This window comes from Natator depressus, chromosome 19 (genome assembly GCF_965152275.1).
Source record: "Natator depressus isolate rNatDep1 chromosome 19, rNatDep2.hap1, whole genome shotgun sequence".
Taxonomy (NCBI): domain Eukaryota; kingdom Metazoa; phylum Chordata; order Testudines; family Cheloniidae; genus Natator; species Natator depressus.
The window spans coordinates 10,035,105-10,055,168 of NC_134252.1; the positions used below are offsets into that span (position 1 = coordinate 10,035,105).

General features: G+C 46.4%; 1 protein-coding gene across 1 annotated transcript in view; it reads left to right on the forward strand.

Annotated features, from left to right (window-relative positions):
* Positions 1-1,198: 1,198 nt before the first annotated feature.
* The window catches only part of ARID1A (AT-rich interaction domain 1A), a 77,673-nt gene continuing 58,807 nt past the window's right edge, over positions 1,199-20,064 (forward strand). Inside the window, exon 1 of the mRNA XM_074934581.1 lies at positions 1,199-2,338. Within this exon, the coding sequence (XP_074790682.1) occupies positions 1,205-2,338 (1,134 nt within the window). The 5' untranslated portion in view covers positions 1,199-1,204. The remainder of the gene's footprint in view (positions 2,339-20,064) is intronic.

A 20,064-nucleotide genomic window follows, 5' to 3' on the forward strand; every position in this document is an offset into this window, starting at 1 on the left:
TAAAAATTGCAGTGCATTATACTGCTTGGTAGTTAGAGTCATTTTCTGAACCTTTCTTTAGCCCACGCTCCCAAAGGGTAAGGAAGACACTTCCCTCAGGGCAGCTTATTCCATAATTATCCAATTTAGAGTTCTTGTACCTTCCACTAAAGCATCTGGAACTAGCCAGTGTTGCAGACAGGATCTTGGATGAAATGGGCCACTGGACAGAACCAGCCTGCATGTTCCTGTATTCCAGGCTCTCAGATCCATGCCTGGTCCTGTGGCCAGCATAATATCCCAGTTCTGGGAGCAAACCCAGCCCTCCTGCCTTCCACAGTTGGAAAAGAACCCAGGAGTCCTAGCTCCCAGACTTATGCTTAGTGAACTTCTACTTGTTCTCCTTTAGCACGGATGGATACCAGCTTCTGGTGGTTGCGGGTATCTTTTTATGCGCCGGGCAGTAGTGCAGAGGGGGAGAGGAGCACTCTGGTGCGGGTCTTCTGAAGAACGAGCCGGCAGTCCGCTTCGCCCAGGCTGAAATCCGCTCCATGTTTCCCAGCAGGGGAGCTTCCTTTTGTGGCGGAAGGTTGGGCTCGGCTCCGCGGGATCCGCTGCGGATTTTGCGTGCGGCAGCGGCCTCAGCCTTGCTGAGTTGCAAGCGTCCGGGGCCTGCCTGCTCCTCCTTTGTGAAGGGGGGAGGCTCCAATCCGGGCCGGGCTCCGCTCCGGGTTTGGCAGGCCGCCGCGGCGCTGGGTAAAATGGCAGTGCTGAGCCTCGTGTCGGAGTGAGCAGGACTCGGCGGACGAGAGTCGGGAGCTGCTGCTCGGCTCGCCTAGTCCGGCCCCGCCGCCGCACCGCCCGGCTCCAGGGACGGGGTCCGCTCGCCCGCCGTACCCCCCTCCCTCTTGCCTCTCCCACGCCGGGAGCCCCGTCCCGGGTCCCCCCCACCCCCTCCTCCTCTCCCCCGATCCCTCCTCCCCTTTCTCCGCCGGCTGCAACCGAGGAGGCACAGCGGGGCCAGGCCCCGGGGAGCCCAGCCCAGCGGAGCCCTCCCCGCCTCGCCAGCCAGGCCGGGGGGGAATGAGCCCCCGCTGCCCTGAAGAGCCCGCCGCCGCCTGAGCGGGGAGCAGCAGAGCAGCGAGGCCTCCCGCCGGCCGGCCAGGCAGGGGAGCAGCTCGGGGGCAGGGGTCCGGGGAGGGTGGCTAGGTGGGGAGGGGGGATCATGGCTGCTCAGGTCGCCCCCGCCGCCGCCAGCAGCCTGGGCGCCCCGGCTCCAGCCGAGCTGAAGAAAGCGGAGGCGCAGCAGCGGGATTGTCCCCCGGAGGAGGCGGGGGGCGAGGCGGTGGCGGAGCGCGGCGGCGAGAAGCAGGCGGAGAGCGAGGGCCCCCCGGGGAAGGAGCTGCAGGACGGGGCCGAGAGCAACGGAGGGGACGCCGGGGCCGAGCCCGACCTGAAGAGCTCGAACGGGAACGCGGGCCCCAGGCCCGCCGCCGCCACCCTGAACAATAACCTCCCGGAGCCGCCCGGCGGCGGCGGCGGCAGCAGCGACGGGGTGGGGGCGCCGCAGCCGCCGCCGCCGCAGCAGCCTCCCCCTTCCCACCCGGCCGCCTTGGCCCCGCCAGCCTACGGCTTCGGGCCGCCCTACGGCCGGGGAGCCCAGGCTGCTGCCGTCGCTGCCGCCGCCGCGGCTGCCTTCCACCAACATGGCGGACAACAAAGCACTGGCATGGCAGCGCTGCAGAGCGGGGGCCTGGAGCAGCCCTACCCGGGGCCGGCGGGGGCCCCCCCGGGGCCGCCCCCTCCCCAGAACTCGCATGGCGGCGCCGAGCACGGCTTCCCCAACCACCAGTACAACTCTTACTACACGGCGGCGGCGGCCGGGCGCAGCGCCGGCGCCTACCCGCCTCCCCCCCAGGCCTACGCCCTGAGCTCCCCCCGGGGCAGCGCGCAGAGCCCCGCGCAAGCGGCCGCCGGGGCCAAATCCCCCGCCGCCTTCCAGCAGCAGCAGCAGCAGCGCTTCGGGGCCATGGGGCCCTCGGCCGCCGGCGGGGCAGCAGGAGGAGGGGGCGCCACCCCGCAGCCCACCGCGACCCCCACTCTCAACCAGCTGCTTACCTCCCCCAGCTCAGCCCGCGGCTACCAGGGCTACCCCGGGGGCGACTACAGCAGCGGGCCCCAGGACGGGGGAGCCGCCGCCAAGGGCCCGGCCGCGGACATGGCCTCCCAGTACGGCGGGGGCAATAGCCAGGCCTGGGCCACGGCCGCAGGAGGGGGCCAACAAAGGAGCCACCATGCGCCCATGAGCCCCGGGAGCAGCAGCGCTGGAGGGGGACAGCCGCTCGCTAGGACCCAGCAGGTGAGCGCTTGGCATGGGGGGGATGTGTGTGGGGGCAGGGGCGGGCCCGTGTGTGTGGGGGGGCAGCGGCTGGGGTTAGGGGCAGGGGTTGGGCGCACGTGGGGTGGCTGTGGGGGGCCGGGGACAATGGGGGCAAGGGCAGAAGAGGGGCACCCATGAGGGGCAGGGATGAGGGCACGTGGGGCGATGGAGGGGGGTGACGGGGTGGGCGAATTTCCTACGGGTTCCCTCCCCCACTTGGACCCACACTGCTGGGGAGCTGCCATTGTCTGTGTCTTTCTCACTCTAAAATGGCTGCCTCTCTGCCTTCTCTTCCTCCCCTTCCAGTCTTTGTGCGAGGCTTCCAGAGAGGTGCCTTCTCCTTCCCATTTCCCCTGCCTGCCTTGGGGGCTCTAGGGGGGAGCTGGAGGGAGCCCCTGGGTGGAGGAAGGGCCTGGCACTATGGTGCGTGTGTGCCTGGGGTGGAGGTGGGTAGTTGAGCTCCTCGTTGTTGGGCATGGGAAGGGGTGCGATCAGTAGAGGTAGTGGGAGCTCTGCAAAGCAGCACTTACACATTTGCCCCCATTACGCTCTTCCTCCCTCTTCTTGCTCCAAGTGAGGGGGCCTTTGCACTTCCCTGGGGGTAGGAAGGTGGGAAGTGACCTGTTTTGGGCAGCTGCAGCTTGCCCAGGTTAGCTGTGGCCATTTTCCTGAGCAGTCTCTTGGTTAGCCCAGTGGCTTGGGCCTCTCCCTGGAAGTGCTGGTAAACAGTTCAGTGATTGGAGTAGTAAGTGCAGATTGCTTTGGTTTGGGATTTGAATTATGGAGGTAAAATCCTTCTGTCAAAGCCAGGAGACAGTTGGTCTTAGGTTGACATCCTATCTGTGATCTGATTGGCTCCCCATCTCCTGCTCTTGGCCATTTATAATTGCCTCTGATGTAATGGTACAACAATCCTGATGAGCTCATAAACTTTTACACTCTGCTTTTCTGCCATCCATAACCCAAACCACCACTGCCACTATCTGCCTTTTTATTCCACAGCTGAAATTGGCTGTGACCTTGAGGAAGTTCAGTAGCAATACTGTATCAGCAGGAGCAGAGTTCCAGACAGGCTGCCCTTGTTGCATTGTGCCTGAAACAAAAGAGAAGGGAATGGCATTTTGTTTGTACCTTGGATTTTATTTTGCTTGTTATGTTTTATACAGCCTGGAATAGATTCAGTGTTGTCAGAACAGTAGCAGGGGTTCTCTGTACAATGGGCGTGCTGTTTGTTTTGGTTATGTGACTTTCCCATTGGTATAAAGGATTTCTTTGATGGAATCTAAGGATGCATTTATTCCTGACTAATTTTGACCCATTTCAGAATTGAAATTGGCTGGGTCCGTTATCAGATAGTGAATGTGGGGCTTTTATGGGGTATGTTAGAAACCTTTTAAAAAGCATTTGTAGCTGCAGCACTGGAAATGGTGAATTATCGATTAACACTTTTTTTCATATTGAGTTTTCTCTTAAAGTACAGGCCTGGCCTAACTCCTTACTTATGCTTCAAGACTTATTTTTTTTAATCACTATATTAATGTTACTTAAGTTCGGAAGGAACAATTGTTTTGTTTGTTATAGTGACATTAAACATCAAATGCCTGGAACTGTTGGGCCTGACTATATTGTAAATTCCTACTTTTTGGAGAGAAGTGGGAGCAGGATAAAAGAGTCTATAAATGAATATTTTTGTTGTTAATTTGCTGGAAATGTAACTAATGCTAGCAGTACAAATGTGCTATTGCACTTTCAGCTACATGCAAGTCAGACATTTTGGACATTGGGACAGTGATGCTAACATTCTGTTCATATCTGTTGTTAATCAGAGTTTGCAGATAATCTGTTATGCTGTGTTTACATGTCTTAGATCTGAATGTGTAATGGCCTTGTGCAGGACTGACAGACTTCTCTCTGCCCAAACCCTGCCTGTTTTCATTGCAAGCTCTGGGTCAGAGACATTTGATACTCTGGAGTGTGACATACAGCTACAGAGTTTTCCCTTCTTGCTCAATCCTTCTCTTCTGTGGCTCTGAAAACTTAGTGTAAGTTTTGTTCCTCGCTAACTGATAGCGATGTCTGCTTCAGCTTAGCTGTGTTCTTTCGGTTAGATTGAAATAGTGTGTGTTCTAGTAGAGTGGCTCTTATCACTGCTGTGGTCACCGTGTTGTCCATATGCAACTTGAAAAAAGAAAAGGAGTACTTGTGACACCTTAGAGACTAACAACATGAAAGCTTATGCTCAAATAAATTGGTTAGTCTCTAACGTGCCACAAGTACTCCTTTTCTTTTTGCAAATACAGACTAACACGGCTGCTACTCTGGAACACATGCAACTTGTAACTATTCTGGGTAAACATTTTGAGTTCCTGGGCAATACAACCCTATGTATTTGCAAGAAAGTTGCACAAGTGTGTCATGTAAACTGGTGCCCTACTGAGGGATTTTATATCTTGTAAAAAAAAAAAAAAAAAAAAAAATTCAACCTGGATAAGATGGGCACTAAAAAAACAGCCCAAGATTAAACTCTATTTGTTTGAGACGGATTTTTACTCCAGTGCATAGACCTATTTGGATTATGGATAGCATGGTTGTGATTCTGTGATAGAAACTTTCAAAAATTGTTTAGTTTAAAAAAACAACCCCACCCCCTGTGTATCCTGGAGGTCTGGTCTGGTTATAATTTATACTCCAGGCATTCAGTTTGGTATGCGTGAGCCTTCTAGTCCTATCAACTCAAATTATTAGTGAGTGTATGTTTGGTGTTTTGGGAATGAAAGTGACTTTTAGACAGCACAAATGGCCTCTATAAAAAGTTCTATGCGCCAAGGATGATCAGACATAAATGCACACAATCCTTCTTCATGTTGTGAAAACCCTGTTGCCTGGCACTGTGGAACCAGTTCCCCCTGCGTCTTCTCGGTTGCCCACAAGAAGTAGGTTTAATAATAATACCCCAAAACTATGTTATAACCTCCTTACAGTGTATCCTGTTCTGTTTCTTAGATTGGACTAAACTAAGTGCTTTCAATCTCATTATTGTCTTGTATAGTGGTGAGCCAATTGGTGCTTATCAAATAACCTTACCTGAGAACTTTCAGAAGGATTGGAGATTGGGGGGGGGGGGGGAGGAGGAAGGAACAATTCCTCCCTTCCCCCCAGTACCTCTACTTCCAGATTAAGGGAAGGGAGTTTGGGGGAAAGTGTTTAGTTAGTTTTCCCTTTATATAGTCATCCAGAAGGGAAAAATGTTTAGGTTTCTGGGAGGGTGGGGAGAGAGGCAGGCAGGCACTAAGGAAGAAAGAGTATAAATATCATTGATTCTCTAAGCTCAGGATGAATGATGTGGAGGTACAGACCTTTTTACCCATCTCTTGCTTTAGGAGTTACTTCACTGTTTTAATGTAAAACCTTGATTTGAAAGACTCTTTCCTATAAGAGGTTAAAAGTAGCTGCTCACTTGTGCACAGCAATATGTAACCCTCTCAACACTAAAGACTTTTGCAGATAGGTCACCTATAAGAATGCACAGCCGATCCGGGGAGTTGTGAATACTGGGATGTTCTCTATCTGTATGGAGCGGGGCAGATGCAGGGACTTTGTTGTTTGTTCTTATGACCATTTTAGTCTGGAAATACAGAGTTGGATTGAGATTAGAAGACTTGTTTTACAGAATAAGTGAATCTAGAAGATCCTGGAGGTCTATGGGAATGACAAGCAGGAAGTCTGGGCCATTTCACATACAGGGCTTCTAGAGCTCTTAGTAAAATGAAAAGATAAACACTCACCTTTTTTTCCTGTAGCGTATAGCTGGTTTTGGTAGTGGACTATGACTTTGTCCAGTCTCAGTAGTAGTAAAATTATAAAGAAAAAAGGGTGGGGTCGGGGAGCAGAACGATCCTCAAGAAAACTGCCTGCAAGAAGAGACTTTCCGCTAATGAGTAGATAGGTGGGTATTTGTCTTGGTACAATGCTAACTACAGTAAAAGGCATCTCCTGTAATGGGAGATGTCTTTGGGTTGCATTAAACATTCACGTGTTGAATAACCTCCCTATAGGTGTACTGTCATCCAGAGACCTTTATTACATGTTCAGGGAACTTGGTTTAAAAACAATAACGTGCTAATAACAAAAAAAATCTCTAGGCCCAGTTGTTGACTTTAAATCTCAACTTTAGTAGCAACTGAAGCATGAACATGTTGTTAAAAACATGGTTTTCAAAATAAATTGGCAGCACAGAGCCATTTAGTGCCAGTGAGCTGTGATATCTTGGAATCTGAAATTGAGCCCTGGCTCCTGTTCACTTTTATCTTAGGGTTTTTTCTTGCTTAGTATTGCATTGTTGGCAGGTCTTGCATTGCCCGTAAGGTCTAGTAAACATTAGTTCTCTACAACAAAAGAGAGGTGGCATTCTTTTGTGATGTGGGCCTTGCCTGTGAATGACTTTCAGACCTTGTCTCTACTAGAAAAGTACACTGGTTTCATTAAATTGATTTTTAAAATTGACTTAGTTAAATTGGTTTAAGCCTCTAACGTAAAACTTCTTAAAATGGTGCAAGCCCCTAATGTAGACACACTTAAGGTTCAACCAGTTTAGCTAGATTAACTTTTAAATTGATTTTAGTTAAACTGGTCTAGTGTAGATGAGGCCTTGGCCTCGCCATTCTGTTTAAATATTTTGTGCAAGTGGTTTTAGGAGGCTGGTGTTTCAGGATACAACCTGTGCTTTGGGAGGCCCCAATGAACTAATGGCATCTACCAGGGCAGCATAATCTAGTGGATAGGACACCCAAATGGGAGTCAGAATTGGGGTCAGGCTTTGTTCCCTGCTCTTTCACTGACTCACGGTGTATAACCTTGGACAAGTCGCGTAATCGCTCTGCCTTAGTCACTTAGCTGATGTGGGTTTAATAATGCTTGCCCACCTTAATAAAATATGCTGAGGTCTACAAATGAAGGGCATTGCATAAGTGCTTATTTATTACTCTGCATGGGGGTAGTGAGATCACCTTTTTGTGTATGGTAACTCCTATTGTGCTATTATTATTGCCAAGATACTAACAGAATGTGCCCTCTGGAGTTTGGGATGCGGGGTGGAGTGGGGACAGGTGCAGGGGTCTCTTTATTAACTTCCTTTTTTTTAAACAGAATCTTTGGCAGACGGTTTCCTATCACTGTCGGTCTCGTTCCGTTGTCATTCCACTTAACTTGTTAAAACACTAGGCTATAATGCTAGTACGGTGATGGTTTTTTCAATAGTACACTAGAAAAATATGTACCAGATCTCTCTCCCATCATGGTAGGAGGTCATAGGGATGTGGGAAGAATGTTTTTTCTTTTTTTTTTTTTTTAAACGAGTATTTTCGAATATCACTTTTTTTTATCATGAAGATACTAAGCTTCCAAATTTGTTAGTCTCTAAGGTGCCACAAGTCCTCCTTTTCTTTTTGCGGAAACAGACTAACACGGCTGCTACTCTGAAACCTAAGCTTTGGGCTGATATAGCACCTTTCATCTGAGGATAATATTAGTAAATATCTACCGATATTTACTTCCAGGGGTATTAACATGCATGCCTTGCAACAAACAACCCAGCAGCTTTTCTTCAAAACAAATGAAAACTTAAAAGGGAGCATAAAATAACACAGGCCCCCATGCTGTCTTGGTGTTATGACCCCTACTGCTTCCCCACCAGTGTCCTTGCTATTGTGCTCAAAGGGACACCAACTTGGAAATTCCCTTTCCACCTGAAAAGTCAGTACCTGCTGATCTCACAGGTAACCCCTACAATCACTATAATTGGAACGCTACAGGAGAAGAGGTACTCTTTCCTTCCCCGTTCGTTTAATTGGTACGTTTAATGGCACTTTGTATACAGGCAGTTTATTGACGTGCTCGGTTGCATTTGCTGTCACATGCACTGCTTTGGGGAGAAGTTCACCTGCATGTCATTACTTGGGTCCTGCAAGAGTGTTTCTAAGTAGTCACAGTAGTAAAGCGAAAACTGAAGGGGCAGGCATGTGCAAAGTGAAGGAGGACAGTAGGGGTGGGCCTGACAGTATTGCTGCTAGACCCACCCATGTCCCCTCCTGTAAAGACCCTTGTAAACATCAGCAGGGGAGTACAATAGCTTTTCCTTACCCCCCCCCCCTTGTATTTTTTTTAAACCAGGAACTTAAAAATCAGCACATGCTCTTTAAAAGGTGCTATGTCAAACTTAAATTTGTTGAAATTAGTCAATTAAAAAAAAAAGTTCATTGTAAACTTTTTGGGGCAGCCTCTTATGTATAAAGGGGAAATGCACGTGGATTGAGAAAAATGTACCAGTCACTTGCTCGCCAGAGTCCTAAACCTACCAGCTAGAGGTGAATGTGAAAGATGGGAGGGTGGAAGTTATTGTTCCCTGTTGATATTTGGGGAAGATGAGTGGAACTGACACAGGTCTTGTCAGTTTTTCTACTGTCCACCTGCCTTGATGACAGTAGAGAAATTGACAGTGTCCTTTTTTAGTTGCTTGCTCTTATTGACTTGGGCAAGCTGAGCAGCTGCAAAGAGATTGGAGCTGTTTTCTGCAGGCTCGGTAAGACTTCCGCTGACCTTCCAAACACGAACTGAATGAAATCTTTACAATATTATGTTTATAAACTTAAACTTTTTTTTTTTAAAAGCTGAAATTCTGTCAAAGTTGGTAGTCAGGGGCAGTCCACTACTTCCTCGGGAAAGCTTGCCACTGGAGCACAGATCTTTCCGTTCCAGTCTTGCACTCTGGTGGTGGTAACCCTTTTACAGAAGGGGGAAGCTGTGGCACAGAGGTTAAGTGACTCGCCAAGGTGATGCAGCAAGTCTGTAACAGAGCTGAGAATAGAAGCGAGGTCTTCTGACTCCCAGACCTATCCCTTAATCACCAGGCCATTGGTCCATTTAATAGAGGATTATTTTTTTTCGTATAATACATTTAAAAAAAACCACCCACCGCTTTTTATGGTGCTCTGTGTCTAAAGAAACACGGTGCCCAAACCAGCTGTAGGAGGTTTGCAGAATGACATAGTAGCTTTGGTAAGGGCTGGAACAGGAACAGCCGCTTCTTTCAGGGTTGATCTCATGTGCATACTTTTCTTGTTCCTGTAGTGATCTAACCATGTGGTATAAATATGCAATAGGGATCGGGGAGGAGTTCATATTTCTTCCTCTTCTCTATACACCTGCGCTCCCAGTTCTTGTCATAGCTCAGCAGTGAGGAAGAGGCATTTGCAAGTTTGGCACTGGTTGTTTTTCTTTCTGGAGTGCCTCTGAGCATTGTGTAAACGCTTGCTGAGCTGTCAATATGTGCACGTGAGGTTTCTGTAGTGAAATGTATAAGATGCTGTGTAATGGTAGCTTTTATTACGGTTCCCTATGTCATAGTTCTTGTACAAATAATTCCTTGCTTTAGATACTCCAGAGTAAAATGATATTGAAGCTGGCGTTCCGGTGCCATCTCCTTTTTGTGGGGAGGGGAGGTGAATAACAAGGTGATTTTCACCCTTTCCTTCCCCTGCCTCCCCATTGCTAGTGGGAGGGTGACTTTTTTTGTTAAACTATCGTAAGAAACTAGTGTGTAGAAGTAAAAGGGGTTATGATGGAGGAATGGGTTTTTCCAGTTTCAAATGCAGTAACCAGTATGCTGATCTTCCTATAACATAACTATTGGGATTGGAATAGTCTCAAAGACCAGAAAGGAAGTTGCTAGTCAGGGTCTCCAAAAGTTGCTAGCTTTAACTCTTGACAACTCTGATTGTTCTGGGCTGGTATTAACTGTGAGTGTGTCTATATATGCAGTGATGCAGTGGCGCAGCTGCACTTGTGCAGCGCTTAGTGAAGACGCTACCTATGCCAACAGCAGAGTTTCTCCCGTTAGCGTAGATACGCCACCTCCCCGAGAGGCAGTAGCTTTGTCAATGGGAGAAGCCCTCCCATCAACATAGCGCTGTCTACACCGGGGGTTAGGTTGGTATAACTGCCTTGCTTAGGGGCATGGAAAATCCACAGCCTTAAGAGACATAGTTATAAGTTGGTCGTGTTAGACCAAGCCTCTGAATTGCAAGTTAGAACTAAAGCAGTATATCATACAGAACTTAAAATGTTCCCTGTTGGCTTTCCTAACACTTCAATTATAAAAGAATCTGGTGACTTCGTAGCTGGCCTTTGGAATTTGACAAGAAGAGACCTGTGGCCAGAGAAGTGCCTTTTCTTTGTTCTGTGAAATTCCATATGGGTTTGACTGTGGAAAACCTGAAAATCTCCACTTCCCATGTGATGTCAGCACAACTTTGGTAGCCTGCCAAACGAATTGCATATGAATGTCTAAAAAGCTGGACCCAGGGTGTTGCTCTACCCCACCTTCACGTATGCACTGGGAGAGCTGGGGGAAGAGGGGAGCTCCCTGAGCTCCTAGCTGGCCATTTTTTTTTCTCTCCCCCTCCTTGCCACGGAGGAGGGGAACTGGGATCACCTGACTCCCAACTGTCAACTCATTCCTCTAGGCCACGCTGCCTCAGTGCAGAGGTGCTGCGTGTCCACCGCTCCTGTTGACTTTAGTTGCAGTTAAGTGCTTAGAACTTCTGCATGTAAGGCCCTGGGTGTCTCATATTGGGACCCCCGAAATGAGGCCTATACAACTAGTGCCCTCTGCCAAAATTTTGGTTTAGTGATTTATTTGGCATCTCGTAGGAAGAATGTTGCAAAGGCAAATACAGAAGAGAATTCCTCTGGGGTGTGGCATTCCACCTGTCTTAACCATAAGACCATTCTTCTTTCTTCTTGTAGTCTTCTGCCTCATTTGTTATACACCTTCTATCTCTTGCAACAAATAAGGCAGGGCGCCTACACACAGCCTAATCTAGATCACAACCTTGACTCATCCCAGGCACTGAATGAGGCAGCGGTCCTGTGGGAAGAAATAATAATACGTACACATGTGGGGGCAAAACTTAGGTTGCACATGCAACCTAACTTGAGCATGTAACTTTCACATAGGTTTTTAATGTGTTAAATACATTGCTGAGAGTTTAGGATCACCTCACCAGTACTAGAGTGGGTAGATAACAATGGAGCTGAAGTTCAGTCCCTGGGACAGATCTCTGTCCTGCCCTTGAACAATGGTCATAGATGCAGGTTTGATTTCCAGCTTCTAGAGCCAGTGGGAGCATTCAGTAGCATCCCCTTTGTTTTTAAAGGGAGTCCTATCTAATCCGTCCTGCTTAGGTCTGGTCTAAACTGTTGTATTTACTGAGATAATGTTTAGGGGTATTATTTTTATACAGATATAATTAATGGTTCAACCCTGGTATATATATGTATACAGCCAGTTCATCTCTCTGTGTTAAGGGGTTGTATTGCTTTAACTTTGATCGGGTTCTAGATGGATAGTTATAGCAGTACAAAAACCTGTGTGTAGACAAGCCCTTATGTGCGCGTATCCACAGACCAGCTCCAGCACCTTCTTCCAAGGCAAATAGCCTGCCTCCCAAAGAAGGGCAGCAGCACAGAAGAGACGTTGTGTATCCCACTTGGTTCTCAAAAGCAAGCATGACGGAGGGACGGCTGGGCCAAATTTGAGTGGTGGTGTGACCCTGTGCACCAAGTTGCAATGCCTCTCACATTTGCAGCAACTAAGTTGCTCTGTGTGTGTGTGTGTGTGTGTGTGAAGCTGCTGTTTCCACAACAAAATCAGAGCCCGCAAGTTTTGGGTTTTTTTAATAGCCTTAATCATTGGGTTTCTTACCAGGACATGGAAGATTCCTTGGCAACGTTCTTTTTTAGTTATGGGATTGGAGGAATGATCCTGACCTCTGTGGTGATGTGAATGTTTAGAACCATCTCTTCAGTTACCATAAAACATAGAAATTGCCTCAGTTTGTGCATAGACTAAAGTAGCCTGTGTTTCCTTGTTTGTGGGCTCTGAATTCTGCTGCAGAGCTTGGGAGAGCCAGGTTCATGTGATTATAAGGGAGGATGGAGCTCCCCATCTGGGAGAAAAGAACTGTGTCTGTCGTCCTTATGTCCTGCTGAATATTATTGAAACACTCTAAAATCTGACATTGGACTTGGGTTTCTCTCTTCAGGCTAATACTGAGGGCTTGTCCCCACTTACCAGGGGATTGACATGCGGCAATCAATCCACCAGGGGGTCGATATAGCAGGTCTACTGAAGACCCACTAAATTGACTGCTGATCGCTCTCCTGTCGACTCCGGTACTCCGCCGGAATGAGAAGCATAAAGTAAGTTGACGGGAGAGTTTCTCCTGTCATCCCAGCGCGATGTGGATACTGCAATAAGTCTACCTAAGCTATGTTGATTCCAGCTACGTTATTCATGTAGCTGGAGTTCCGTAAATTAGGTCGACTTAGCCCTGTAGTGTAGACCTGCCCTGAGAATAGCAGTATCTGAACACTAAAATAGAACTAGGGCTGCTTGCTTCTATCACATCTTCTAGTGAGAGGAGGAAATGAATCCTATAGTCTTTCCCAAAGGAGGAAGTGACTTTCTGGTACAATGCCCCCTGTAGGTGGGTGCACAGCTCTATAGGTGGCTGCATAGATCTCTTTTGGTCCTTTGTTCACAATTTGTTAACTGGCAGGTTCTCCTCAGTGTCTTTTTCTCTTTTTTAAATTAATGCTCACTTGGGGTTCTGCTGAAGGAACTTGACTGCTCTTGTTGTAACATCTGAACTTGTTCCAGGATCTCAGGACTGAACAGGCTTATGCTGCATACGCACTGTTCTCTTGCTGCGTGGGATCCTTCCCATGCTCAGGTTTCATGTCTTGCTCTCCATGACTATCAAGCACTGGATTTAAAGTCCAAACGACTGTGGGACTATGCACCCTGTACAGATTTAGAAGGAGTATCTGGTATTTATTAACTTGGTGTAAATAATTAAACTCTAGTAGCAAGCTAGCTAGGTCTTCCTCAAATGTGCTAACCATGGAATAGTTTGAAGAAGAGCACTTTCCTTCTTCAGAAGAAATATTTAAATGGCTAAATTGCTGAAAGGAGTTGTGATTTTTGTATTTTATTTTTATTTTTTTAACTTGTAACATTTTTGACTACTTGGGTGCTGTTATCAAATGTGCGTAAGGCCCTGCATTCGAGGCTGATATGCTAGCTAGGCCGGCACATCCGTAGATGCCCATAGACTTGCAGAAATGGCCTTTCTGTAGTGCTTTAACTGTGGTTGGCTGCATGTGGTGTGACAAAGTGGTTTTTGAAGTACCCAAACTATACAGTGTGGATTGGTGGCTTTATTTTATTTTATTTTTTTTTTGTCCATTCAACTATTATTCCAAATAGGATTGGTGATTCTTGTACCCATTCATAACCCTTGGAAAAAGGCCCAGGCCTATTAATTATGCATGTGTAATAGATACAGCCAGCTATTGTAACTTATGACTGTATGGGATGGGAACTTATCTTGGGTACTTGTGTATCCCACCCATTACGGTAGTATCTGAGCACCACACAATCTGTCATGTATTTGTCCTCTTCACCCCTGTGAGGTACGGAAATCCTATGGCCTCCACTTTACAGATAGGGAACTGAGGCACAGAGAGTGTAAGGGACTTGATCAGGATCACACAGAGAGTCTGTGGCAGAGCAGGGATTTGAGGCCAGATCTCCCAAATCCTAACCAGTAGTCATCTGTCCTCTCTAGGAATGGGATTACACCTTGATAGTATGCCAGTCTGGGTTCTAGGAAGTTACTGTTTCACAGAACATGCCAGTCTTTTTCCTTCATGTTCCTATTCTAATTGTGTATGGCACTTACAAGGGAAGGCCTTAGTTTTCCTGGAATGGGATGTGTTTGCAATACATAAAAACATTAAACATCTCCAGTTGATTGATGGCTGCAGCACATTAAACCTGGGTGTATTGATGCATGTTGGTTAGGTACAGTAGCAATGTAATAAGAGTATTCATTTGTTTAGAAGGCACTCCTGCAATTAATGTGCTGGAGGAAGGAAAAACTAGTAAAACGCTTGATCTAAGATGGTCTTCCAATAGTCAGGGATAAGCGAATGGAAATGGTTGCAGTAGACCCATCCTGGATTACCCACTTGTCTATACTCTAGAGATATTCCGAAAATATCTCTGAAAACCCTGCCTCTTAGTTCTTGTGATGGGTTGGAGATAAAGAAACTTGTTCTTTCTGCTCAAAGGTGGCTTGACTGCTCCTCACTGAAGGAAGAACTTCTGCTGAAAAACCATATGCACATTGGGTGTGGGAGTTCTTAAAATCAAGGGAAGTAATATTACTGCCTTATAAAATATACTTGAGCAGATGGGGGATCCTATTCAGCCCTCCAACTACCCACATCAGCCCTTAACACTCATCTTCTCCCAATTCCCTGACTCTGAAGTAGAGCACAAAACGTTGTCCTAATGCAACTTTCAGGGAAGGAAAGGGAAGAAGACACATCAGACAGGGTACCAGGAAATCTGATACGCAAAAGGTTACCTTAGTGGCTTATTGATGGGAGGAGCAACTTTTAGCCGCGCATTGTTTTTCAGGAGAGCTGTAGTATTCTGGCTGGTGGACAAATATCAGGGTTAGCTTTGAATCTGCTGAGTATGCTGCATGTAGCACTTACCTGATAAGAGTTGCTACGGTTGAAAAGGTGTAATAGTCATGTCTGCCTTCCCTTTTCCATTTGCTGCCTTATGATTTCTTGTTATACCTGTTCCTGAAACCAGTGAAGAGTTTGCAGCGTTGGCTGTTCCTCCTCTCCCCCTGGCATTGGCACACTAATTAATTTCGGCATCGGCTCGCCAGCAGCCAGCTCATGCTCACGCTCCTTTTTAACTTGTTAAACAATTTGCAGTGTTGCAAACTTTGCTTTAAAAGCAGTTCATTTAATGCCTGGGCTGATGTGAGGATAGAAGCCCACAGCCAGAAGGAAAGACCAAGAAGACTAAAGGAAACTCATCACAATTTAGGCTTCAGGATTGCTGTAACCTGGCATTTAAAGCTTATGAAAAGTACAAATCTAGTTTGTATTTATGACCTACCCTGGGATGTGTGTGTCTATAGGATTGGGATTCACCTAAGGCTTGTCAAGAGTAACGTAGTGGAATCTGTATTGGTGTTGGTTTTAAGGCTGTACTGGAGTGTCCTTACTACTCTCTGACAGCAAAGGCTTGGCTGCAGCTCTTGTCCACACAGTGTCTTTCCTCCCCCAGCTGCCTCTTTTCTCACTAGTGCAGACACGAGTGCAGCTCTCGGCTTTTTGATGCAAACAGGTCACCTGGTTATAAATGCTGGAAAGTAGTTATTTGTTACAAAGACCTCAAGCTTCATCACTGGTAAGCTTCATCACTTGCCCACAGCAGTTGGTAATATTTTTTTGATTCTAAGGAGGTGAAATTAGTGATGTTCCCAACTAGAGTGGCAGAAGGCTTTTGGTGTGGGCTTTCTTGAGTCCAAAGCTATTGCTCACTTCTTGATCGTGAGGCTAGTTGCTTTCTCTTCCTCTTCATGTTAAGAAGGCAGAATTCATGTTGTCCTGAAGCTTGTCAGAACCACTTTGTACACTAGCTGGCAGCCAGACTTGAGGAGTAGTATGTGGCAGGTAATCTCCTTTGGATCTGTCTGCACCACACTGATACCCCATTGCAAACTAGCAGGAGCAGCATCCACTGCCTTGACCTTAGTCCACCATTGAACTTTGAGAGTGACCAGCAGAACTTGAATTCAAGGACTTTAGGGATAAATCTCTCGGGGGGGGTGTGTGTGTGTGTGTGTGTGTGTGTTTGGTACTATTCATTGGATTAATTTAAGTTGGTGAGGGAGGAAAAACACACAGGCTTGGTTTACTTCCAAGGGCCAGCTTTCATATGCTGTGTTAGCCTTCCTCCATGTTTGGTTATGCACAGTTGAAAATGAAACTTGTCTGTTATTTACTTGGATCTTTTGCTGTGGAGAAAGTTCTGCTTCCAAGGAGATTCCAAAATGTGGTTCTGCAGAAACTACAGGTCCCACCCAGCATCTAGTGCTCGTTATTAAATGAGGCAGCTACTCTGGACATGATGGAGCATTGGATGCTGGAATGAGGTAGCCTCCAACAGCTGTACTTCTAGAGTAGATTAATGTGTTGCATTCTCCTCTATTTTGCAGTACTTTGCACTTCTGTAAGAATCCCTGGGATCTTGTAACTTTAAAATTTATAAATTAAACCTCACAGCACCCTAGCAGGTCAGTATTATGCCAGCCTTGTAAATGTTAATGACAGCTCACCAGCCCAGACACTGTCTATTCACCCACCCTTGATCTTAATGATTTAAAATAAAGACAAAACACAACAAAAATGTCCGTCCATCCGTCCCCTCCGTCCCCCCCTCCCCCCAACCTAAAGACCTCACTTGTAAATTAAGAAAACATTTACTGGGTGGGTAGGAATTTGCAAGGGTGTAGTGTTTCTGTTTCTCAGGTGAAGAAACTGAGATGTAGGAGTTAAGGTGAAGCACCAGAGGTCGTACACGAAGTCTGGAACAGCCAGGAACTGGGTCTTCTGACTGAGTTCTGTGCTTTAACCATAGACCATTCTTTCCTTCCTTGCAAACTGGTGGTGGCCCTCAGTCTCCTAGCAAACTGACAATGAAGCACTCTTCTTAATAAAGTTGAGTGTTTTGTTTCATTACTGTGGAGCGGAAGAGGATGAAATTCAGGGGTGGTGTTTTCTTTCATTATCTCCTCTGACCCCCACCACTAGATACTCTTTCTGGTTTGTACATGTATGTGGAGCCAACCTGATTTGCCTTAATAAGTGTATGCTTACCATTAATTTCATTCTCTCCTTGATTTTGGGTCTGTTTTATGCGTACCTTACTTTGCAACCATGCCTACTGCAGAAAAAGATCTCTACAGAAAGAAAAGGTGACTTATCTGAGAATCTGACAGAAATTGGACCCTGCCATGTTTCCATGTGTAAAGGGCTCCTTCTGAATTAATAAAACAAACTTTGCTTTGGAAAGTGAATCCTGAAAAGTCCTCTGTTGCAGGGCCTTCCCTCAGGCCTAATGTTTTAGACCACAGATTGAACGCCAGCACTGTTTGGTAGCGGAGGATGTCCTGCTGTGTCTGGAGTCTGTATTGCTCATTTGGGAGGAAGAGCAGGGCTTTAGGGAACCAGATGGTTAATGGTGACTGAAAGTTCATTGCTGGCTACAGTTGTCTGAATAGACTTATTAGTCAGCTTTGAAACTGTTTTGAAGTTTTAATGATGCTTACTGAGAATACTGTCTTGTGAATTATCTGCATGGCTCGGACTGCTCAGCTGTTCTAAATTGCATCACTGAGTAGCACTGGTATCTGGAAGATAGTCTTTTCAATTTCAGGATAGCTATTTTCCCCTTGTCTGTGGCTTGGTTTTATTTTATTTATTTTCCCCCCTGACTTGTTTCTGGGAGTTATTTTTATGGCTTGTTACTGGACCTGATCAACATGTGCACTTCTACCTCTTCTAGTATGTAAGTGGGTCTGCTACCAAGATGCCACAATAAGAAATGATAATGCCAAGGACATGACCAGCCTCAAGTTCATTCCTGTGGTGGGAGTAGGGTGTTGGTGAAATGTGGAGCCTGCTTTACCATCTACAAAGGAAGGTTGTTTTTTTTCTTTTCCCCTTTTCTTTTTCCCATCTTGAGAAGAGAAGTACCTTGGCAAACTTTCTATGATGTGTTTCTTGGGAGCCTCTCCCACTCAGCTTGAGAGGTTCATGGATGCAGACTTCTTGGTGGACCTGAACGGTGTTGCTTGGCTGAGGTTTCTGAAAAAAAGTCCACAGGAGGCTTTTGGAGGCTTGGGAGGGCAGCCTCTGTGTAGGGTGACTGGCGCCCTGGAGGGGACGGGGGGGAGAGAGCGGGGAGCTAGTCATCTATATGGGTATGTGATGGGTTTGACAGGAAATAACTTGCACAAGCCACTTCAGTGCAGACAAATGTTGGCTGAGGTGATTGTGTAGTGAAGTGGCAGTTACTATCTAAATACCAATAGTTTGACTGACTTTACACCCATACCTATAAAGAGAATGTGATAATGGGTTGACTGGTGATCATTGTTGTTCCATAAAGCATTTTGCTGAGCTCCTGCATTGACTGAGCATCTAAATTTATGTACCAAAGTTGGCATCTGCCCTTGCCATGTCAACATCCTATAACTACTTTTAAATTTCTCATGTTTTGTGCTGTAAACCACCCTAATCTCTTTCTAGATAAGAGAGAGGGAGGTGGCAAAAGGAACCCACCTGTTGGTCAGCCAGTTCGTGTGATTGGGCATGGTATGGGTCAGACATGCACAACACCCGTCACTTCATCCTCTGTAGCAGTACAACTAGACTTTAGTTTCTGATTTTTCTCCCTAGTCGTCGAACTGGAATTCTGTTGGGCAGGATGATCGGATCACCTTCTACTGTTTTGAAACTTCTTAGATTTAAACCTTGTTATACTGGCTCACTAGCAAAACTTAATGAAGGCACAAAAATAAATAAAACGTAATTGCTTTTGTTGCCTGGATGGGGGGGCGCCATGGTTCTGCTTGTTCAACACCTTCAGACAAGGGTATTTGTCTTTGTAACAAAGTGCTAAATTAGCCAGAGAAAGGCGCTTTTACCTCCACTGGTTGTGCCTCATGCTGCTTGTGTGTTTTTTGCAAGAAGCATGGTAGACACCCAGATTCACACAACTAGTCTTAGCAAGGCTGGGCCTGTCTGGCATCTTTAGAAGCACTAACTTAGCTTTCAGACAAGGAAGTGCCCTTCTCATTCTCCCCTCCTGAACCAGTAGAATAGATGCACTGTAAATCTTTTTTGCTAGATCTTTTGCAACAGCTTATTTTAATAATATACGACTGTTTCCTGGTAGACCAATCTCTGTGTCCATCTATGTGTAAATGCTGTAGGTTACAGAAAACTAAAACATACAGCATATCTAAATATGACAGTCATTCAGATAGTATGGTGATTTGGGGGGTGGGAGGAAACTATATAAATATCTAGTAACCTGGAGTGATAAATACAATGGTCATCTGTCATGGAGAATGACTTACAGAACAGGGAAACCTATGGTCTTGATAAGTAGGATTCCGTGGCTTTGGTAGAGGGAGTTTAAAAGGCACAGGCCAGAGAGAGGAGAGGTGATTTGGAAAAATTCTGGCTTCTGACAAAGTGCATCTCCTGTTGCTGGGAATTTCCTGGTATCTATGGTGTCTGAGATTAGCTGCTCCAGTTTTTGATGAGACCAGGGTCCTCTTGGTGAGCCTGCATGTGGTATGGCATCCCTCTGCGGATGTAACACAACTTGCCTTAACTACTGTTGTGAATTAACTTTTCAGTGTCTATCTTTGGTACCTGCAGAGCATCAAAAAGACTCTTGTGCTACCTTCTAATATTTATGTGTCTGGCACATTTTGCGAAAGCTGGTTCTTTTGTGTGCTCTGAACAGACTAGCTTCAGAAGAGGACTTTGAAGGTCCATTCAGTGGACATTTATTTGGTCTTTGGCACCATTTTAAACAGGATTTTTTTTTGTTTTGCTTGCATTTGGTCTTGTATGAGAAACATCTCTACAAAAACTGTACTTGGCCATTCATTGTGATTAATGTTTGAATTAGGGCTTTTCCTTTGTAAGTGCAGCTTCTGCTTACCTCTTCCCACGAGGCTGTTCTTCTATAATGGTCT